The 20333-nt window shown below is 46.2% G+C and overlaps 1 protein-coding gene across 3 annotated transcripts in view; it reads left to right on the top strand.

Moving 5' to 3' along the window:
• The window catches only part of SLC47A1 (solute carrier family 47 member 1), a 47297-nt gene extending 27669 nt beyond the window's left edge, over positions 1-19628 (top strand). For 2 of the 3 annotated variants that reach the window (XM_050763899.1, XM_050763900.1), the window contains 7 exons: positions 1182-1290; positions 1412-1487; positions 7219-7288; positions 7531-7663; positions 11917-12011; positions 13224-13302; positions 17926-19628. In XM_050763899.1, coding sequence (XP_050619856.1) covers positions 1182-1290; positions 1412-1487; positions 7219-7288; positions 7531-7663; positions 11917-12011; positions 13224-13302; positions 17926-18152 — 789 coding nt within the window. In that variant the 3' untranslated portion in view covers positions 18153-19628. The remainder of the gene's footprint in view (positions 1-1181; positions 1291-1411; positions 1488-7218; positions 7289-7530; positions 7664-11916; positions 12012-13223; positions 13303-17925) is intronic. The other variant, XM_050763901.1, reaches the window with a different exon arrangement.
• Positions 19629-20333: the final 705 nt, after the last annotated feature.

Raw genomic sequence — 20333 nt, 5'->3', positions numbered from 1 at the left:
CTTTTTTTGTATTTTTTAGTAGAGATGGGGTTTCACCGTGTTAGCCAGGATGGTCTCAATCTCCTGATCTCGTGATCCACCCACCTCGGCCTCCCAAAGTACTGGGATTACAGGCTTGAGCCACCGCGCCAGGCTGATTCAACTCCTTTTACAGATAAAACAAAACTCTGGAGGTTTAGAGAGGGTAAGTAACTTGCTCAGGGTGATGCAGCTGATAAAAGTGGTTACGCTGGGATTTGAACCCAAGCCATAGCCATCTGGCTTCAGAATTGTGATCCCTAACCACAATGCACGGTTTCTTCCCTGCAGTTCCTTTAGTGCCACTCCTGTCTTGTAAACTGGATCCCTTGATAGTCTTTCAGAATAAACACTGTGCCTTTTGTGGTGGTGCATGCCTGTCATCCCAGCTAGTTGAGAGGTTGAGGTTGCAGGATCATTGGAGCCCAGTAGGTCGAGGCTATAGTGAGCTATGACTGTGCCGCTGCACTCCAGCCTGAGGGACACAATGAGACCCTGTCCCTATTTGATTTTATTTATTTAGAGATGGAGTTTCACTCTGTCACCCAGGCTGGAGTGTAGTGGCACTATCGCGGCTCACTGCAACCTCTGCCTCCCGGGTTCAAGCGATTCTCCTGCCTCAGCCTGCTGAGTAGCTGGGATTACAGGCATGCGCCACCATGCCCAGCTAAGTTTTGTATTTTTTAGTAGAGACAGGGTTTCACCATGTTGGCCAGGCTGGTCTCAAACTCCTGACCACAAGTGATCCGTCCGCCTCGGCCACCCAAAATGCTGGGATTACAGGCCTGAGCCACCGTGCCTGGCCTCTGTCCTATTAAAAAACAAACAAACAACAACAACAACAACAACAAAATACAAACCTGGGCTCCCGGTGAGTCAGTCCATCTCCCACACCCAGAGGAGGAACGTGGTTGTGCAGCACCCTCGTGTTGTAGAGGTTGGAAGCTCTGCAGCAAAGCCCAGTTTGTGCTAAGCATCCTAACCTGGGGTTCGGTTTCCACAGTAGCGTGGGAGCTCCCAGCTAGGCAAAGGGGATGTTGCAAATCAGTCTTTTCAAAACTTTTAGGACCAAGTTTTCCCACCAGGTGTGAGACTTGAGGCTGCTTCTGTGCACGTGTTCTCACTCTGCAGATTCGTTGTTGCAGGTTTCCTTTTCATTTTAGGTCCCTGCAGGCTTCAGCGTGGCTGCCAGTGTCCGAGTAGGAAACGCTCTGGGTGCTGGAGACATGGAGCAGGCACGGAAGTCCTCCACCGTTTCCCTACTAATCACAGGTGCTGAGACCCTTTTACCCGAGGCTCTTGGTGCAGTCTCTCCATGCAAAGCCCAGGCTCCCCCATTTCCTGTGGATCTTCTTGCTCACCATGTTGTTTCTTCTGCCGTTTTTACCTTCAGTGCTCTTTGCTGTAGCCTTCAGTGTCCTGCTGTTAAGCTGTAAGGATCTTGTGGGGTACATTTTCACTACCGACCGGTGAGTGCTAGGATTTTCTTGAAATGTGAAATCTGTGATAAAGAAATGGTTCATTGAGAAATTTTGTTATCTAAAATCAGGCTGTTCAGAAACATTGCTGTTTGAAATCATTATCAGTAAAAAGAAAACATCCCACTCACGCCTGTAATCCCAGCACTTTGGGATCACCTGAGGTCAGGAGTTCGAGGCCAGCCTGGCCAACATGGCGAAACCCCATCTCTACTAAAAATACAAAAATTAGCCGGGTGTGGTGGCAGACATCTGTAATCCCAGCTACTTGGGAGGCTGAGGCTGGAGAATCGCTTAAGCCCACCAGGAGGCAGAGGTTCCAGTGAGCCGAGATTGTGCCACTGCACTCCAGCCTGGGCAACAGAGCAAGACTCTGCCTCAAAAAAAAAAAAAAAAAAAAAGAAAAAAGAAATGTTTCCTCCAAGAGCAAGGTGCCAGCAGAAAAAGTTTTTTAAAACTGGGAATGTTTTTTAAAAAGAGGCCAGGCACAGTGGTTCACGCCTGTAATCCTTGCACTTTGGAAGGTCAAGGTGGTCAGATCACCTGAGGTCAGGAGTTCGAGACTAGCCCGGGCAACACGGTGAAACCCCCATCTCCACTAAAAATACAAAAATTAGCTGTGCATGGTGGCACACGCCTGTAATCCCAGCTACTTGGGAGGCTGAGGCAGGAAAGTCACTGGAACCTGGGAGGCGGAGGTTGCAGTGAGCTGAGATCCCGCCATTGTACTCCAGCCTAGGTGACAAGAGTGAGACTCCATCTCAAAAATTTAAAAAAGAAATGGTTAACTTGGATAGATGCTATCACAGAGGGGCTGCCTGTGGTTGTTGCAGCAGGGATGTCTGAATCATTTGCAAGATCAGAGGCTCCACTGATGTTACTTGGGAAGAACATATTAGATGTAGGAACTGATTTATAATCTCCAATGCCAACTTAATGGGCATTGGTGATGATTTTATGCTTCTGCTGGTCATGTATTTTAAAAGTGGAAAGCCCTTTTTAGTATGATGAATTACATTTTCAGTTAATTATTTTGTTTCCAATGATAAGAATCCTCTTGGTTTCTTAGTATCAGCCAAATTGCCCGGTTTGTAGTAGTTGCATAATATGTTTGTCAAACTGAATTGAAGTTAAAATCTCACCAGTGAGCTGTCTCAAAAGTCACATAGTCAGATTGATTACTGAAGAATTCTTGGATAAGTCCCTTCTGCTCTGCAGAATTTGTTTCCTTCATCAGTGATGCTGGTGTGTACATTCGGATTATGTAGAAACTTTATGGGGATGCTTCTTATTTGGGACACCTTTGTCAGCAGTTACAAGATGCAAATGGACTTTGCCTTCCTGGATTCAGAAAGCTGGTGGAGTGGACAGAACTAATTTCATGGTTTATTCTTCACACATTTGACTTTTGACTTCAGATCGTTGGTTTTCATTTTTCAGCTTCAGCTATTTTGTTACTGGGAAATAAGATGTTTAGGCCAGGCACGGTGGTTCACTCCTGTAATCCCAACACTTTAGGAGGCAGAGGTGGATGGATTGCCTGAGTTCAGGAGTTCAAGACCAGCTGGTCAACATGGGGAGACCCTGTCTCTACTAAAAATACAAAAAAAAAAGAAAAAAAATTAGCCAGGTGTGGTGAGGCACACCTGCAATCCCAGCTACTCAGGAGGCGGAGGCAGGAGAATCGCTTGAACCTGGGAGACGGAGGGTGCAGTGAGCTGAGATCCGGCCACTGCACTCCAGCCTGGGCAACAGAGTGAGACTCTGTCTCAAACAAACAAACAAATAAAAAGATGTTTATAGCTCCCTCACTCAGAATGAATGGGGAAGGTGATGGTAAGTAGTTGGCTTTTTTCACAAAGGGAATCAGGATGACCTTTATGAGGACCAGGATAGACGGATGGTTTCAGAAGGAATATGGTAGACACTGGACTCTGAATCTGTCCACTTGGGAAACCATAGAGCGCAGGAAAAGAATGAAAAACAAGAGGCCCACAAACTATAGAACTGATGAGATAAGGAAACATCAGAAGCTCAACAATCAAATTACTTGGAAGGTGACCAGGATCCGACCCAATCTGGTACAATCGGTGAAAGAGCTCAACCTCTACCTAACTTAATCACAGGGGACGGGTACAATCGGTGAAAGAGCTCAACCTCTACCTAACTTAATCACCTCTAGCAAAGAAAGGAGGACGTTACTACTGACCACAATCGTTTTTTAAAATCCTAAGAGACTACTTTGCACGACTTTTTCCAAGGGAATCTAAAAACCTGGAATAAACAGATAAGTTTCTGGGGAAATAATTGATCAGGATATACCCTAGAAAAGATAGAAGGTCTAAATAAACTGATTTCCTGGTAAGAAATAAGAGAAAGCTATTTTAAAATGTCAAAAAGCACAATGCCAGAAGGTTCCAAAGGATGATTTTATCAAATCTTCAAAACATAGGGAATTGCAAACACAGATCAAACAAAATTTCCCAGAGCACAGGAAAAGGAAAACTTCGCATTCTGTTTATGAAGCAAATATAACATTGGTGCCAAAATCTGCCAAAGTTTGTACATGAAAAAGAAAATCACAGATCATTCTTTTTTTTTTTTTTGAGACGGAGTCTCGCTCTGTCGCCCAGGCTGGAGTGTAGTGGCCGGATCTCAGCTCACTGCAAGCTCCGCCTCCCGGGTTTACGCCATTCTCCTGCCTCAGCCTCCCGAGTAGCTGGGACTACAGGCGCCCGCCACCTCGTCCGGCTAGTTTTTTGTCTTTTTAGTAGAGATGGGGTTTCACCGGGTTAGCCAGGATGGTCTCGATCTCCTGACCTCGTGATCCACCCGTCTCGGCCTCCCAAAGTGCTGGGATTATAGGCTTGAGCCACCGCGCCTGGCCACAGATCATTCTTATGTATTAATACCAATCTAAAAATCCAAAATAAAAATATTATTAGACAGAATTTAGCAGCACATTGAAAAGAATATATTTTGGTGAAATATAAAAGTGAATATAGGCCAGGCGCAGTGGCTCATGCCTGTAATCCCAACACTTTGGGAGACTGAGGCAAAAGGATCACTTGAGCCCAGGAGTTCGAGACCAGCCTGGACAACATGGTGAAACCCCATCTCTACAAAAAATAAAATTTAGCTGGGCATGGTGGTGTGTACCTGTAGTCCTAGCTACTCAAGAGGCTGAGGTGGGAGGATCACTTGAGCCTGAGAAGTTGAGGCTGCAGTGAGCCATGATTGTACTACTCCACTCCAGCCTGGGTGACAGTGTCTCAAAAAAAAAAGTGAATATAATATCTCAGGTGGAAAAAGCAAGGTGCAGAACATCATATAGAGAATGCTGCATGTGAAATGATAGAATATAGAAAGGAAAATTAAGAATATACATTTGTATTTGCTTATATTTTCATAGACACTACACAAACATGGAACGTGCTAAGCATTGTTACCTGGAGGAGGCAGGGCTGGTACTGGGGCAAACTGGAAGGGCATTGCAGTCGTAAGACTTTGCTTACTATCTTGTTCATATTGTACCATTTTTTGACCATGTGCATGTTACCTATTCCGAAAATAAAATTTGAATAAAATAATTATATTTCTGTCCTTTCTGGTGAGGAAGAAGTGATCATCTTGTTCAGTGCTGGATTTCTTTTTTTATTTTTGAGACGGAGTTTCGCTCTTGTTGCCCAGGCTGGAGTGCAATGGCACGATCTCGGCTCACCGCAGTCTCTGCCTCCTGGTTTCAAGCGATTCTCCTGCCTCAGCCCCCCGAGTACCTGGGATTACAGGCGTGCACCACCACACCTGCTAATTTTGTATTTTTAGTAGAGACGGGATTTCTCCATGTTGGTTAGGCTGGTCTCGCACTCCTGACCTCAGGTGATCCACCCGCCTTGACCTCCTGAAGTGCTGGGATTACAGGCGTGAGCCACCGTGCCCAGCCCAGTGCTGGATTTCTTATTTAGTAATTAAACAAGTATTTATTGGCAGATAATCTTCCAGGTTCTAGATTGGAGTGACCAAACTCACTCCAAGGGTGTTGTGGATTTCTTGCTTCCACAGGTCAGGGCAGCATTTTTTCATCTCCCTTCATGTGTAGGGCTTAGAATCCAAGTCTCTAGCTTTAGGGGTGCCATTTCTAGGAACCAAGGATAATTCTACAGAATATATCTATGGCCTTTTACCAACCTTCATTCCATAGAGGAAACTTAATCTTTACTCTGTAGCGCTTCACTCAGTTTACTAAGAGACACAGTCAGACTCGGCCTGTGGCATCGTCTTAAAAGAGGGATGATCATAGCATCCAAACTTGCTGGGATGATAGATGTGTGCTACTGTCCCCAGCCAAATTTTTTTTCAGCTGGTGGGGAATGGGGAAGGGGTGTCGTCAAATCACTTGATTTGTCTATACTGACCACATGGACTTTGCAGTAGCCCCTCTATCCTCGGTTTTGCTTTCCAAGGTTTAGTCACCTGCAGTCAATTTTGGTCTGAAAATCTTTTTTTTTTTTTTTTGAGACGGAGTCTCGCTCTGTCGCCCAGGCTGGAGTGCAGTGGCGTGATCTCGGCTCACTGCAAGCTCCGCCTCCCAGGTTTATGCCATTCTCCTGCCTCAGCCTCCTGAGTAGCTGGGACTACAGGCGCCCGCCACCACAGCCGGCTAATTTTTATATTTTTCGTAGAGATGGGGTTTCACTGTGTTAGTCAGGGTGGTCTCGATCTCCTGACCTTGTGATCCACCCGCCTCGGCCTCCCAAAGTGCTGGGATTACAGGCGTGAGCCACCATGACCGGTCCCTGAAAATCTTAAGTGGAAAATTCCAGAAATAAACAATTCATAAGTTTTCAATTGCATGCTGTTATGAGTATTAGGAGGAAATCTCACATCCCCCCTGGGACGTGAAATCATCCCTTTGTCCAACGTCTCCACGCTGTGCGTGCTTTCCACCTGCTAGTTATTTCAGATGGACTGTTTTGGTATCACAGTGCTAGTAACAGCCCCAAAGCACAAAAGTAGTGATGCCGGCATGTGGTTGTGGCCTACTTTATTACTACTGTTGTTACTCTCTTACTGTGCCCAATTTATAAATTAACATTCTCATAGGTGTGTATGTGTATAAGGAAAACAATGTATTTAGGGTTCAGTCCTCTCTGCGATTTCAGGCATCCACTGGGGGTCTTGGAACATATCTCCTGAAGACAAGGATGTGGTGCTGCATATTTTTTTCTAAAAGTCGTGAGATAAAACATGCAGTTAGTTTCCTCCATGGGCCCAGCAACAGGAGAACTGTCCCTGACTAGGCTGCTGGCCTCAGTGCATGTGCATGTTTGTAATATGCAGAAAGCTATATCCTTTTTTTTTTTTTTTTTTTTTTTTTGAGACAGTCTCGCTCTGTCATCCAGGCTGAAGTGCAGTGGTGCGATCTCAGCTCACTGCAACCTCCGCCTCCTGGGTTCAAGTGATTCTCCTGCCTCAGCCTCTTGAGTAGCTGGGATTACAGGTACCTGCCACCAGGCCTGGCTAATTTTATATTTTTAGTAGATACGGGGTTTCGCCATGTTGGCCAGGCTGGTCTCAAACTCCTGACCTCAGGTGATCCTCCCGCCTCAGTCTCCCAAAGTGCTGAGATTACAGGCATGAGCCACTGCGCCCAGCTAGAAAGCTATATACTTCTTTCTCCACTTTGTCTCCTAATCACCATGTGCTTTCTTTTTCCTAACAGAGACATTATTAATCTGGTGGCTCAGGTGGTTCCAATTTATGCTGTTTCCCACCTCTTCGAAGCTCTTGCTGTAAGTATTATGTAGTAGTTCCCTAAGCCCTGTTGTGATCTATGGATTTCTTCTGATGGTGGTAAATTTCAGCTGAGAGGACAGGTCAGGGTAGGTAGGAAGATTGAATATTGTTATCATGTTTTGTTTAGAAGGATACTGTCACCTTATGGGTTTTAGCGTCCGAGTCCCACAGAAATGAAGTGCTCACGAGATGGGAGTGTTTCAGGAGCGCCGACTGATGGAATGCTCTCTGCCTGCAGTGCACGAGCGGTGGCGTTCTGAGGGGGAGTGGAAATCAGAAGGTTGGAGCCATTGTGAATACCGTTGGGTACTACGTGGTTGGCCTCCCCATCGGGATCACGCTGATGTTTGCAACCAAACTTGGAGTGATGGGTAAGCTCTAACCTGTGCAGGCAGGGCTTAGCTGCTCACCAGTCCAGGAAATGACTGTCGGAGCACACAGGCCTTTGACTGAGGCTCACCTCTGAAACTTGGCAACTCACCGACGTCCATTCTGTGTCTTGTTAGAGAGCGCAGACAGCGTTCAGGAGGTGGCCTCCAGCTCTAGCCAGGGCCCCAAGGGTGCATTGTCCTGCCCCTCGCACCCCTGCGGGCGATCTTCCATGCTGACACACTTGAGCACGGATGCCCTTTCTACTCACCTCCTATCCTGAATCATCCAGCCCTCACTTCTCTAAAGGAGGCGTCAGTAGGAAACGCTGAAGAAGCATTCGGAAGCTTCCCTTTTGCATGTTCCATGCTGTTCTTTGGAGACAGCGTGTGATCCCCTGTGGGTGGCTGTGCAGGGCTGAGGCCATCGTAGGCGGTCTGTCCTGCGTGCGTGGGGTGCCGCAGGGTCAGCACTCACGGTGGCCCTGTGCACCCTAGAGCAGCGCCCCGTGTGTTCACCAAGCAGCGTGGCTGGATCCTTGGAGGGCAACGGGTGGCCAGTGCCCTTCTCATCACCCTCATTACACTCCGCAGCCTCCACCTCCCTCCTTGCACAGCCTCAGCTCTGTGCCTGTGGGTCTCCTCACAAGGCCATGCACGTGGTCGGTGTGAACAGCACAGAAGGAAGAGGGTGGACTTAAGCACTTTCCCACATTTGGAAGAAAAAACGTAATGAACAGCATCTGAAATTACCAGCTAATCGTTTTAAAAAGTATAGAAATAAATGACTGCCCAGCTTTGATTTCTAAAATAATAATTTGGAATACATTGGCAGTTAATAAATGATGATATGAAAACCTGGACATTTATCTTTGGGGTGAGTAGTGACCGACTTAAAGCGAGGCTTGTTTTGATCCATTTGTACTTGGCAGGCTCAGAGGTGGAGAGAAGTCAACTGATAGCTACAGGGAACTTCCAGTTCAGTATGTTCCTTTATGTGGCACATTTTTCTCAAGTTCAATAATATTTTAATTAAAAATACAGGAGTTGTTCAAAGAATAGAATTGCCAATGCAAAGTTCATTGGGCTTGCATGATAGTGCAGAAAATTATTTAGCTGAGTTTCTGGTATGATTCATGTTTTGGGTTTGCCATTGCCTAGCTAATACAAATATTATAGGAATCTTAATTTATTTTTATTTTTAAAGTAATGTATTTTATGTAACACAATATATCTAAAATATTATTGCAACAGGCAATCAGTATAAAATATTAAGGAAATACTTTAAATTCTCTTTTTTATGTTATATCTTTTAAGTTTTAAATTGACAAATTATAATTGTTTGCATTTATGGGGTACAGAGTGGTATTTTGATATATGTATAGAATGTGGAACAATTAGATCAAGCTAATTAACATACTTATCACCACTTTTTTTAATGGTGAGACATTTGAAATTTACCTAGTTAATTTGAAATGTACAGTACCTTGACTAATCACCTTGGTGTGCAATTGATCTCAAAACTTATTCTTCCTGTCTATCAGAAACTTTGTACCTTAACAAGTCCCTGTTCCCACACCCTCCCCTCCTTGCCACCAGTCCCTGGTAACCATCATTCTACTCTACAGAGTTCAACTTTTTCAGAAGAGGAATCTACTTTATTCCCTTGTTTCATTTTTTACAGATGGGGTCTTGCTATGTTGCCCAGGCTGGTCTCAAACTCCTTGACTCAAGTGATCCTCCCACTTTTGCCTCCCAAGTATCTGGGATTACAGGCATGAGGAACCTGCTTTGAAATATAAATCCATCTATATCCCAGGTGCTGTCCTTGGCTCACCTATTCATTTAACAAAATATATCTAGGCCAGGCACAGTGGCTCATGCCTGTAATTCCAGCACTTTGGGAGGCTGGGGTGGGCGGTTCACTTGAGGTTAGGAGTTCGAGACCAACCTGGGCAACATGGCGAAACCCCGTCTCTACTAAAAGTACAAAAATTAGCCAGGTGTGGTGGTGCGCGCCTGTAGTCCCAGCTACTTGGGAGGCTGAGGCACAAGAATTGCTTGAACTTGGGAAGCGGAGGCTGCAGTGAGCCAAGATGGCACCACTGTACTCCAGCCTGGGCAACAGAGTGAGACTTTATCTTAAAAAAAAAAACAAAAACAACTAATTGTGCAAAGTAGAAGAGGAAGTTGAGAATCACTGAAAAGAAATGGTAGGGGCCCTGGGGATATGAGGGCTCTATGAGAAGACTGTAGTCAATCCCTCCACCCACCTATTAGAAGAAAGTGTGGTATGAATTGGTTTTGAGTATTGTATCTCCTATGGTATGGTATGCAGTATACCTACACAAGGTGTCTAGGAGAGCATCAGAATTCTGCAGGTTCTCAGAAGCAACCCCAGGAAATCATAATGACCCTCAGAATCCCTGGGAGACTTTGTAAATATGTAAATTCCTGGACCTTGCCCATGAGATTCTAATAACCATCCTACTTTGGGCTCCTAGGTCGGGTCAAATAGAAATCTTTTAAATGATGTGTGCTAAAATTATTGGAAATCTAATTCATAACTTTCAGATTATAGCTGGAGGTAGCTGGTTATTTCCTGTTTAAGATGGTTTGGGTGAGCTTGTAGTTTCTATGTACTGAGAACACTGGATTTGTAAGTGGAAGCCAGTAGCTTGCTTTTACTAATTTTTTATAGGACTAGCAGGTGGCACAAACTATACTATTCTAAGAGCAGGCTAGGCTGGGCGCAGTGACTCATACCTATAATCCTAGCGCTTTGGGAGGCCAAGGCGGAGGATCACTTGATTCCAGGAGTTGGAGGCTGCATTGAGCTGTGGTCATGCCACTGCTCTCCAGCCTGGGCAGCAGAGCAAGACCCTGCCTCTAAAAAGCAAACAAACAAACAAACAAAAGGGCAGGTTGGTCATACCTGAAAATGTGATTGGTACTAAGAAAACAGAGCTATAAACCCTGTACCAAATCCATAAACCAGGAACCCAGACTAGGCACCTTAACCCTTACATAGATCTGGACAGCTGTGGAAATCAACCAGGACCAACCAAGCAAGACCAGCAAAGGCTGTGTATTCTCAGCAAGGGTGTTGGCCGCCACCACTTGCATTTGGGCAGAGACTCAAAGGCAGGCAAAGGAGTGGGAAAGCGTCACCGTGGATAAAAGGGGAGGCTGCAGGTGTGCCCTGAGTGGAGGTTGTTGATCTGAGGGATGCTGGAGGTAGCTGACTAGAAATGGGCCTCATGTGATTGGTTAGGGGGGGATGTATTTTACTTTCTCTGGTTGGTTCTAAGTTGGAAGTGCAGACCAAAATTAGGGAAGCTGTCAGTTGCTAATCAAGTCCTGGCCATCTGGGGCCAATCGTTACAGTAAGTTACTGGTTAGCTTCCTGGATTTTCACCAGAGGCAATCTTGCTTCCTGCGAGCCTGATTTAGGGAAGGCTGGCTTCCTGGGTTTATTGTAGATAGGGGGTGGGTTCTTGGGCAGGATACTGCACGTTGTGAGGCATAGGTCTGTTTTTATTACGGTCAGGCCCTTGTCTTTTGGTTATTGTTGAAGCTTTTTGTTCTTCCGTTAGTTTACTATTGACCAAAAAACGTTCCTCACCTGGGGTCTCCCTCTGTGCCCTGTGTGGTGCCTTGAGATCCACAGGGCTTTTCCCGCCATCCGTTCCCACCTGGCCTGCCTTTGGTGTTCTCCAGTCATCTCTGGGTGCCCAGCCCTGCTCTGGAAGCTTCCAGCAAAGTCTGTGTCAGAAGCAAGTTAAGGTCCAAGGTCTGGCAGGAACTCTGAGGGAGAGAACATTAGTAATTTATATGGCTAGTGATTTCTGCTTTTTTTTTTATATGTTAGTCCCCTTTTTTGAGGAAACTAGGGCAGAAGTAGTTGGTCCTGGGAAATTTTAATTTCCTTGTAACTGGCATTTTTCTTAATATTCAAGCATCATAATCAGTAAGGCTAAAAATATCCTCTGAATATTTGTTCCGAAATCCTGAACCAAAAGAGATGGCCCTTTTGGGGGTGGCCTCAGGGAGTACTGGGCTTTCCAGCACCTTCTGGAACCTTCTGGAAGCCCGAGGAGGAGCAGGGTAGAGGTCTGTGGCCCACTGTGGGCTCCACCTCAGCCATGAAAGCAGATATTAAGTATGGCTGATAGAAGTGAGATAGACAAAACATACTCCCCAGGGGCAGCCGGTTTTCTATGGAATTAACTTCTATTAAATATTTCTATTTCTAGGTCTGTGGTCAGGGATCATCATCTGTACAGTCTTTCAAGCTGTGTGTTTTCTAGGCTTTATTATTCAGCTAAATTGGAAAAAAGCGTGTCAGCAGGTAACTATGTTCATTCTGTCCCGGTAAAGGTTCCTCTCCTAGAAAAACGGGATCTGATCTGGCTCTCCCTTTTTTCTTTCGGAAAGTTCTTTTCTCATTTTCTTTATTCTTATCTCACAAATACTATTTTTCTTGTTGTTTTAACTAGACAGTTCAGATGTGAAGGGCCAGATGACCCCGGCTTTATCCATTCCCAGAAAAACAGGGGGCTCCTTTCTTCCTTGTCTCCCATGCCAGGCTGCCACCCTTGTGCAGGAAAATCCAATTTCAGGACAAGAATTATAACTGGAGAGAAAGGCGCGATGCATCAAAGTCATCCTGATGTCGTTTTTATGATTACCAAATGTTTTGTTAAGGTGCTTGTGTGCATCCTTCCCTTCAACTTTCTAGGGTCAGTGTGAGGTCTAGAAATAGGTGGTAGAAAAATGAAATGAGTCGAGGTACGGTGGCTTATGCCTGTAGTCCCAGCTATTCAGGAGGCTGAGGCAGGAGGATCGCTTGAGCCCAAGAGTTCGAGGCTGCGGTGAGCTGTGATTGCACCACTGCACCCCAGCCTGGGTGATGGAGCGAGACCCTGTCTCTACAAATAAAAATTAAAAAAAAAAAAAAAAGAGATAAAGTAAAAAGAAGGGAGAGTTCCAAATGATCTTGGTCCCTCTCTTGTCCCTGTCTCCCTCACCCTGTACTGTTCCCATGCCACCTTCCCTCTCATGGACCCCATTTCAACCTTTTCTGTTTCCTTTTTCTTAAGAGACAGGCTCTCACTCTGTCACCCAGGCTGGACTGTAGTGGCAGGATCACAGCTTGCTGGAGTCTTAACCTCCTGGGCTCAAGTGATCCTCCTGTCTCAGCCTCCCGAGTAGTTGGGAATACAGACATATGCCACCATGCCTGGCTGGGTTTTTTTTTGTTTTTTGTTTTTAATTTTTTAGTTGCGATGGGGTCTTGCTGTGTTGCGCAGGCTGGCCTTGAATTCCTGGGCTCAAGCAATCCTCCCTCCTCAGCCCCCCAAAGTGCTGGGATAACTGGTGTGAGCACTGAGCCTGGTCCCATTTCAATCTGTATGAAAGATGACCTGTGAATAAGAGGAGCTTCAGCTGTACATGCCAATTAAGGAAAATGGCTTGGCTTTTCCTAAACTAGACAGTCAAGTAAAATACCTTATTAACACCATCGTGAAGCCTGAAGGACTGACTGAGTTTCATTTTCCAGGCTCAGGTACACGCCAATTTGAAAGCAGACGTGGCTCGGAGTGGGAATTCCGCTCTCCCTCAGGACCCGTTTCACCCAGGTATGATATGACTCCCTCAGCCCTTGGATAGGGCTGTCTAGGTGGGACTGGAGGGGCTGTTCGTGAGACACAGCTAGATTTGCTGCTATGAGCTCTTACTTAAATAGGCCAATAGTGTTTCAGAAACACATGATAAAGTCAAGTAACAACCAATTCAAGGTAAACTGACTTCAAGTTTATTTACTTTAATTCCACACATTAGTAGACTGCTATAGATGACTGAAAGCTCCCCAGTGCCTCCCCTAATTTCTGCAAGCACTTTCCAGGCATTTCCAACACTTGGAGATACTGTGCTTCTACCATAGCTTGGAAACTGACATTTGTTTGTTTTAATGGGGTCCCTGCTGTTCATCGGGCAGACACTTGTGGACTTTAAACAGGTTATTTGCTTGGACCTTTGCTTGTGATGCACATCATGCAAATGTGGTTATGGTTTTCTTCAGTCAGTTAAGTAATCCCCGTCCCCCGATTCCTGGCCCGTTAGGCAGTTAGCCACCCACTCCCAGTAATCCTTGCTCCTTTATCATTTAAACCCTTTGATTTCATAGACTGTCTGATATGCTGTCAATGGTCAATTGTGTTGTTTCTGCCAGTTTTCATTCATGTTGTCTAGGCTCCTGTGCTGTGTGTCTGGTTATCTTTGATTTTAATTTAAATTAATTTTTTAAAATAAAAAAAAATTAGGCCGGGCACAGTGGCTCACGCCTGTAATCCCAGCACTTTGGGAGGCCGAGGTGGGCGGATCACAAGGTCAGGAGATCGAGACCATCCTGGCTAACACGGTGAAACCCTGTCTCTACTAAAAATACAAAAAATTAGCCGGGCGAGGTGGCGGGCGCCTGTAGTCCCAGCTACTCGGGAGGCTGATGCAGGAGAATGGCGTGAACCCGGGAGGCAGAGCTTGCAGTGAGCGGAGACTGTGCCACTGTACTCCAGCCTGGGCGACAGAGCGAGACCCATCTCAAAAAAATAAATAAATAAAATAAAAAAAATTTAAAAAGTTTTTTTTAAATAGAGACAGGGTCTCACTCTGTTGCCCAGGCTGGTGTGCAGTAGTACGATGGTAGCTCACTGCAGCCTCTACATCTTGGGCTCAAGCGATCCTCCTGCCTTGGCCTCCCAAAGCAGTGGGATTACAGGCATGAGCCACCACACCTGACCTGGTTATCTTTGATTATATTCCAGACTTTATATTTGAAAATTGTTCACAGAAGTAACTTCAGCCTGAAAGGATGTTGTCTATTTGTCTTCAGAGAGGATTTTCTTTTGCTTCTTTTGGACACTGAGGGTGACCAGCAGTCTAGGGCAATCTTGGAAATGGAGCTTTCTGCAGCATCCAGCCGACCTGAAGGTGTTCAAGGCTTGGTTTACTTCTTCTGGTTCATGCTTTTTTTTTTTTTTTGAGATGGAGTCTTGCTCTGTCGCCCAGGCTGGAGTGCGGTGGCGTGATCTCTGCTCACTGCAAGCTCCGTCTCTCGGGTTCAAGCAATTCTCCTGCCTCAGCTTCCTGAGTAGCTGCGATTATAGGCACGTACCACCACACCTGGCTAACTTTTGTATTTTTAGTGGATGTGGGGTGTCACCATGTTGGTCAGGCTGGTCTCGAACTCCTGACCACAAGTGATCTGCCCTCCTCGGCCCCCCAAAGTGCTAGGATTACAGGTGTGAGCCACCGCACCCAGAGTGGTTCATCCTTAAGTCTTGGATGCAGCCCTTTGGGGTTCTAACCTCAAATACAGAAGGCTTGCCAGAGCCTGATTCTTGGTAGGTACCCAAGTCCTCAAAGCCCTGATCAGCGTCTCCGTCACGTGATCTGGATGTAGCTGTCCCTGACCTGCATCCTCTGATCTCTCTGATCTGAATGAACTCTGATCCGAGGCAGCCCTAGAGGCTGGGCGGCCCCTCTGGGTTTCCTTTATCCCCTGGACCTTGCCCTGGTGACTCTTCATTACATCGTTTGCATTCTGATGCCTTCAAGATGATATTTAATTTGTTTTATTCAGATTCTACAATGATCTTCAGGGAAGGGTTGGTCGATGTTTTCCACCATCTTACCAGTTTCCCTGATTTGTGAAACCTGCCTGACAATAGCACTTATCTCTGTTGCCAGGCTGGAGTTCAGTGGCTTCTCACTGCAACCTCTACCTCCCAGGTTTAAGTGATTCTCCTGCCTCAGCCTCCCGAGTAGCTGGGATTACAAGTGTGTGCCACCACGCCCGGCTAATGTTTGTATTTTTAGCAGAAACCAGGTTTCACCATGTTGGCCAGACTTTTCTTGAACAACTCAAGTGATCCACCTGGCTCAGCCTCCCAAAGTGCTGGGATTAGAGGTATGAGTGCTGGGATTACAGGGATTACAGGCATGAGGCATGAGTGCTGGGATTCCAGGGATTCCAGGCGTGAGCCACTGCACCCGGCCTAACAATGGCACTTACTTCATACTACCCCTACTGGGGTTGAGAAGCACCTAGGACTGCCTGACCAGGGAAAGCATTTTGTTAAGAGTGAGCTGATATGACTCTGTTCAAAATGATTTTCTTTCAGAACTCTGAGGATATTGCTACATTCCTAACATTCATCCACTTATGCTCATTAGGAAGTGGGATGGCCAAGCTTATTCTTGTGCCATTATGTAATCTGCCTTCATTTTAGGATATTTTCTTATTATTATTCCTTTTTTTTTTTTTTTTTTTTTGAGATAGGGTCTTGTTCTGTCACGTAGGCTGGAGTGCAGTGGTGCAATTATAGCTCACTGCAGTCTCAAAACTCCTGGGCTCAAGCAATCCTCCCATTTTAGCCTCCCGAGTAGCTGGGTTTACAGGTGCGTGCCACTATGCTCAGCTAACCCTTTAATATTTTTGTAGAGACCAGGTCTTGCTTTGCAGCCCAGGTTGGTCTTGAACTTCTGGATTCGAGCAATCCTCCTGCTTTAGACTCTCAAAGTGTTGGGATTACAGGTGTGAACCACCATGCCTGGCCTATTACTCTGACTGTTCTGAAGTGTCATGACACTAAGTCTAGATGTGAGTCATTATCTGCTTGAAACTGTGAAGGAGAAGCTTTCCCCTTGCCCTCCGATGGTTCACTGAAAAATCAACTTATAATAAGGCTGATCAATAAAAGACATACAAATGTATTCAACCATGCACAAGGGAAGAATCACAGTGATTACCCAACCTCGTAGTGAGGCCCAACACGCATATAACCAACTTTCAGAGGGGAGAGAGGAGATGGGGCATTTGGTGCTTCTGTTGAGGGATAGTAAATGATTACCAGGGAAAATGAATGGACATTTGGCAGAATGAATCAGTTGGGGGCAGGGTGGAGGGACTGGTTCTCTTTGGAAGTCGAATGAACCTGAGAGACTGGCATTATTTTGTGAAAGGTTTGGCAATCATTCTTCTTGGTGGGTTTGTCTGGCTTTTATGTAGGACGGGGAAATGTCTCTTTCAAGGCCTGTTGATCTCTAAAGAGTTTTTAATTTAAAATACTCATTATAGGAGGGAGCCATATCTTGGGGTTGAAATTCCCTGCACTCCTTCAATACTTAGTAGGCCCTTTGATGTGAACAGTCACATCTTTCTCCCATTCTGTGAATAGCCTTGTATTCTTTCTTCCTTTCTTTTTTTTTGGACACTAGGTCTCTCTTGGTCACTCAGGCTGGACTGCAGTATTACAATCATAGCTCACTGCAGCCTCGAACTCCTGGGCTCAAGTGATTCTCCCACCTCTGCCTCCCAAGTAGTCGGGACTATAGGCATGCGCCATCATGCCCAGTGAAGTTTTTGTTTGTAGAGATGAGGTATCACTATGTTGCCCAGGCTGGTCTTGAGCTTCTGGGCTCAAGGGATCCTCCCACCTCAGCCTCCCAAAGTGTTGGAATTACAGGCGTGAGCCATCACACCCAGCCTTGAATTATTTCTTAGGTTGTTTCTCCTTTGTGTTTTGTCTGAAATGCTTATTAAATTGGTGTTGGCTCCTTGAAAATTTCCCCTGTGAATCTTCTTTTTTTTTTTTTTTTGGAGACAGAGTTTTGCTCTCGTTGCCCAGGCTAGAGTGCAATGGCACCATCTTGGCTCACTGCAACCTCCGCCTCCTGGGTTCAAGCGATTCTCCTGCCTCACTGCCTCAGCCTCCCGAGTAGCTGGGATTACAGGCATGCGCCACCATGCCCGGCTAATTTTCTATTTTTAGTAGAGAGACGGGGTTTCTCCATATTGGTCAGGCTGGTCTCTAACTCCCGACCTCAGGTGATCTGCCTGCCTCAGCCTCCCAAACTGCTGGGATTACAGGCATGATGGCTCTTGCCTGTAATCCCTGTGAATTTTAATGGAGAGGGCTTCCCTGTGAAGTTTAATGGAGAGGGCTACCTTATTTCTCTAGCTCCTGGGAGAGCGCTCCCTGGAGCAGCCAAGCCAGCCCCGGTAGGATCATCGGTGTTTGTGAAAGAGTGAGTGGAGAGGCACTCTGGGATAGGATTTCTTTTATTTATTCACTGTAGCAATAGCGTCCTGAATTAACTTTCTCTCAGCTACTAGCACATATTCCTTTTATACATAGCCCTTTATACAAATGAAAAAAAAAAAATCCCTTTTAAGCTGCTAAGGTCCTTTTTCCTCCCAGGGTGCCCTGAAAACCATGAAGGAATTTTAATGAATGATGTTGGAAAGACGGGCGAGGCTCAGTTGGATCAGCAGATGTGCCAAGAAGAACCTTTGCCGGAACATCCACAGGACAGTGCTAAGTTGTCCAGGACACAGCTGGTGCTGCGGCGAGGGCTTTTGCTCCTGGGGGCCTTCTTAATCTTGCTGGTGGGGATTTTAGTGAGATTCTATGTCAGAATTCAGTGACGTGGCAGGAAAGAAACTCAGGTCAAGTGATGCTTTTGAGCTTACACACAATTCACAGGCCCACCAGTGACAATTTACCTTGAGTTAATGTCATTCAAGTGTGCCCATGGATTCTGAGGGTTGGGAATGCAAAGATACATTTCTCTAAAAAACGAAAAAGCAACTAAGGTTAAAAGCTATATTGTGGCCCAAGACACTGTCTGAAAGATGACATGAGTAATATAATTCACCACTATCTGAACCAAGGACCAATGTGCTGACTGCATTGGCCAATGGCTTTGCTATTTTTTTAGACACAAACCCAGAAACTCAGTGCTTAAGAATTCATACTGCCTGAATTATGTAAAATATATTTTACAATATATCTTTCCTTGGGCCTTAGATTACTATTCACTGGGCAAATGGTATTTGTTTTTGTTTTAATTTTTTTTTTGATAGACGGAAGTCTTGCTCTGTCACGCAGGGTGGAGTACAGTGGTGCGATCATAGCTCACTGCAGCCTCAAACTCCTGGGCTTCAAGCAATCCTCCTGTGTCAACCACCAGAGTAGCTGAGACTTCAGGGGTGTGCCACCATGCCCAGCTGGCATTTGTTAATCTTCATTTGAGGTCTAGATCTAGGCACTGTGGGCACTGAAAAACAGTCGGGAAATCTTTGGAGCTGTGGAAATCCAGACAAGGACTGATAATTCCTGGCAGGGGTGTGTGCGTGACCTACTGCAGCCTCAACCTCCTGGGCTCAAGTGATCCTCGCATCTCAGCCTCCTGAGTAGCTGAGACCACAGGCGTGTGCCACCATGCCTAGCTAATTTTTTATTTTTTGTAGAGACGGGGTCTACCTGTTTTTTCCCAGGCTGGTCTTGAATTCCTGGGATCAAGCGATCCTTCCACCTTGCCCTCCCAAAGTGTTGGGATTATAGGCGTGAGCCACCACGCCTGGCCAGAGGACAAAATTTTAATAAAGGTCTTAGCTTAAGTAGTAATCCTACTTCATTAACCTTCCTGGGGCGGGGTACACACCGATAATTCAGCAAGCCCCAGTACATACTAAGTATGCTCAGTGCTGTGAAAGTGGATTACACCAAATTAAGTCATTCTTATCACACCCAATTAAAAGTCAAGAAGCCAGGGATAAAAGCACCCCAGGCACATAACTTTAATCTAGTAATGTAATTCTCTGCACATCCAGCTGGTGAAACTGCCTGCTGTAAGCTGAGACCAGCTTTATCCATAACTGCTGAGATAACTTGCTGAAGCTCTAGGAATAATTTCGCCTGCCCGGTTGCTCACCAGTTGTAGCTTGCCAGCTCCCAGGACCCTTCCCGGTGCCAATAAACTTTCTCAAAGAGCTATACTGACATTTCTTTTGATAAAACCTCCAGCCTTCTGTGTTGTTCCGACATACCGAGGACCACCTGGTCTACATGGATGCCCTGAACTGCAATTCTTTCTTCCCAAATAAAGCATTAAATGGAGATTTGCCTGTACACGTTTGACTTAGTGCTAGGATGGATATAATGCTCTAGGCATGGCCTTTTCCTGAAATAACAAAATCAGAAAAGTTACCCGCTTTGAGTAAAAAACACCCACGTGCTGATTTTGGTTGGGGCCACCTTAAGGTATCTCTACCCTTAGTGCCTTCTTCTTGGGCCAGGAGGCCCAGTCTCCAGGAAGGCAGATAAAGGCTTGCACTGTAGCCCTCGGGGTTGGGCCTGGGGGCAGGGGGCAGACACTGCAGAGGCCCCTCCCCAGCTCCTCGTCAGGAACTCTCGAACCCTGTCACCATTCCCCTGGCACAGGACTCCCTGTCCTTCCCCTTGCCAGGTAGGGCAGGGACCCCCCGGGGATGAGAGGAGTTTCCTTCAATCAACAGCCACAGATAGCGGCTGGTCCCACCCCAGGCCGTCAGGAGCAGGGAGGCTGGGGTGTCTGGGTGTCTGGCCGCCAGGAGCAGGGAGGCTGGGGTGTCTGCGAGACCGGACCCCTCCTCTCCCGGAAACACCTGAACCCGCAGCAAGCCCAGGCCAGGAGAAGCATGAAAAGCGCTAGACCCGTACTCCGCGGGGGAGGATGGAATCACCAGCTCCGTCCTGTCTGCCCACCCTCTAGGCATTTTGCTCTTCCAACGTGACCCACAAACTCTCCGGATAAAAACCCGTGTCATCCAAAAGCACATGAGGGT

The sequence above is a fragment of the Macaca thibetana genome, chromosome 16 (genome assembly GCF_024542745.1).
Source record: "Macaca thibetana thibetana isolate TM-01 chromosome 16, ASM2454274v1, whole genome shotgun sequence".
NCBI lineage: Eukaryota > Metazoa > Chordata > Mammalia > Primates > Cercopithecidae > Macaca > Macaca thibetana.
The sequence above is the reverse complement of the archived record's forward strand: the minus strand, read 5'-3'. Positions and strand labels throughout refer to the sequence as shown.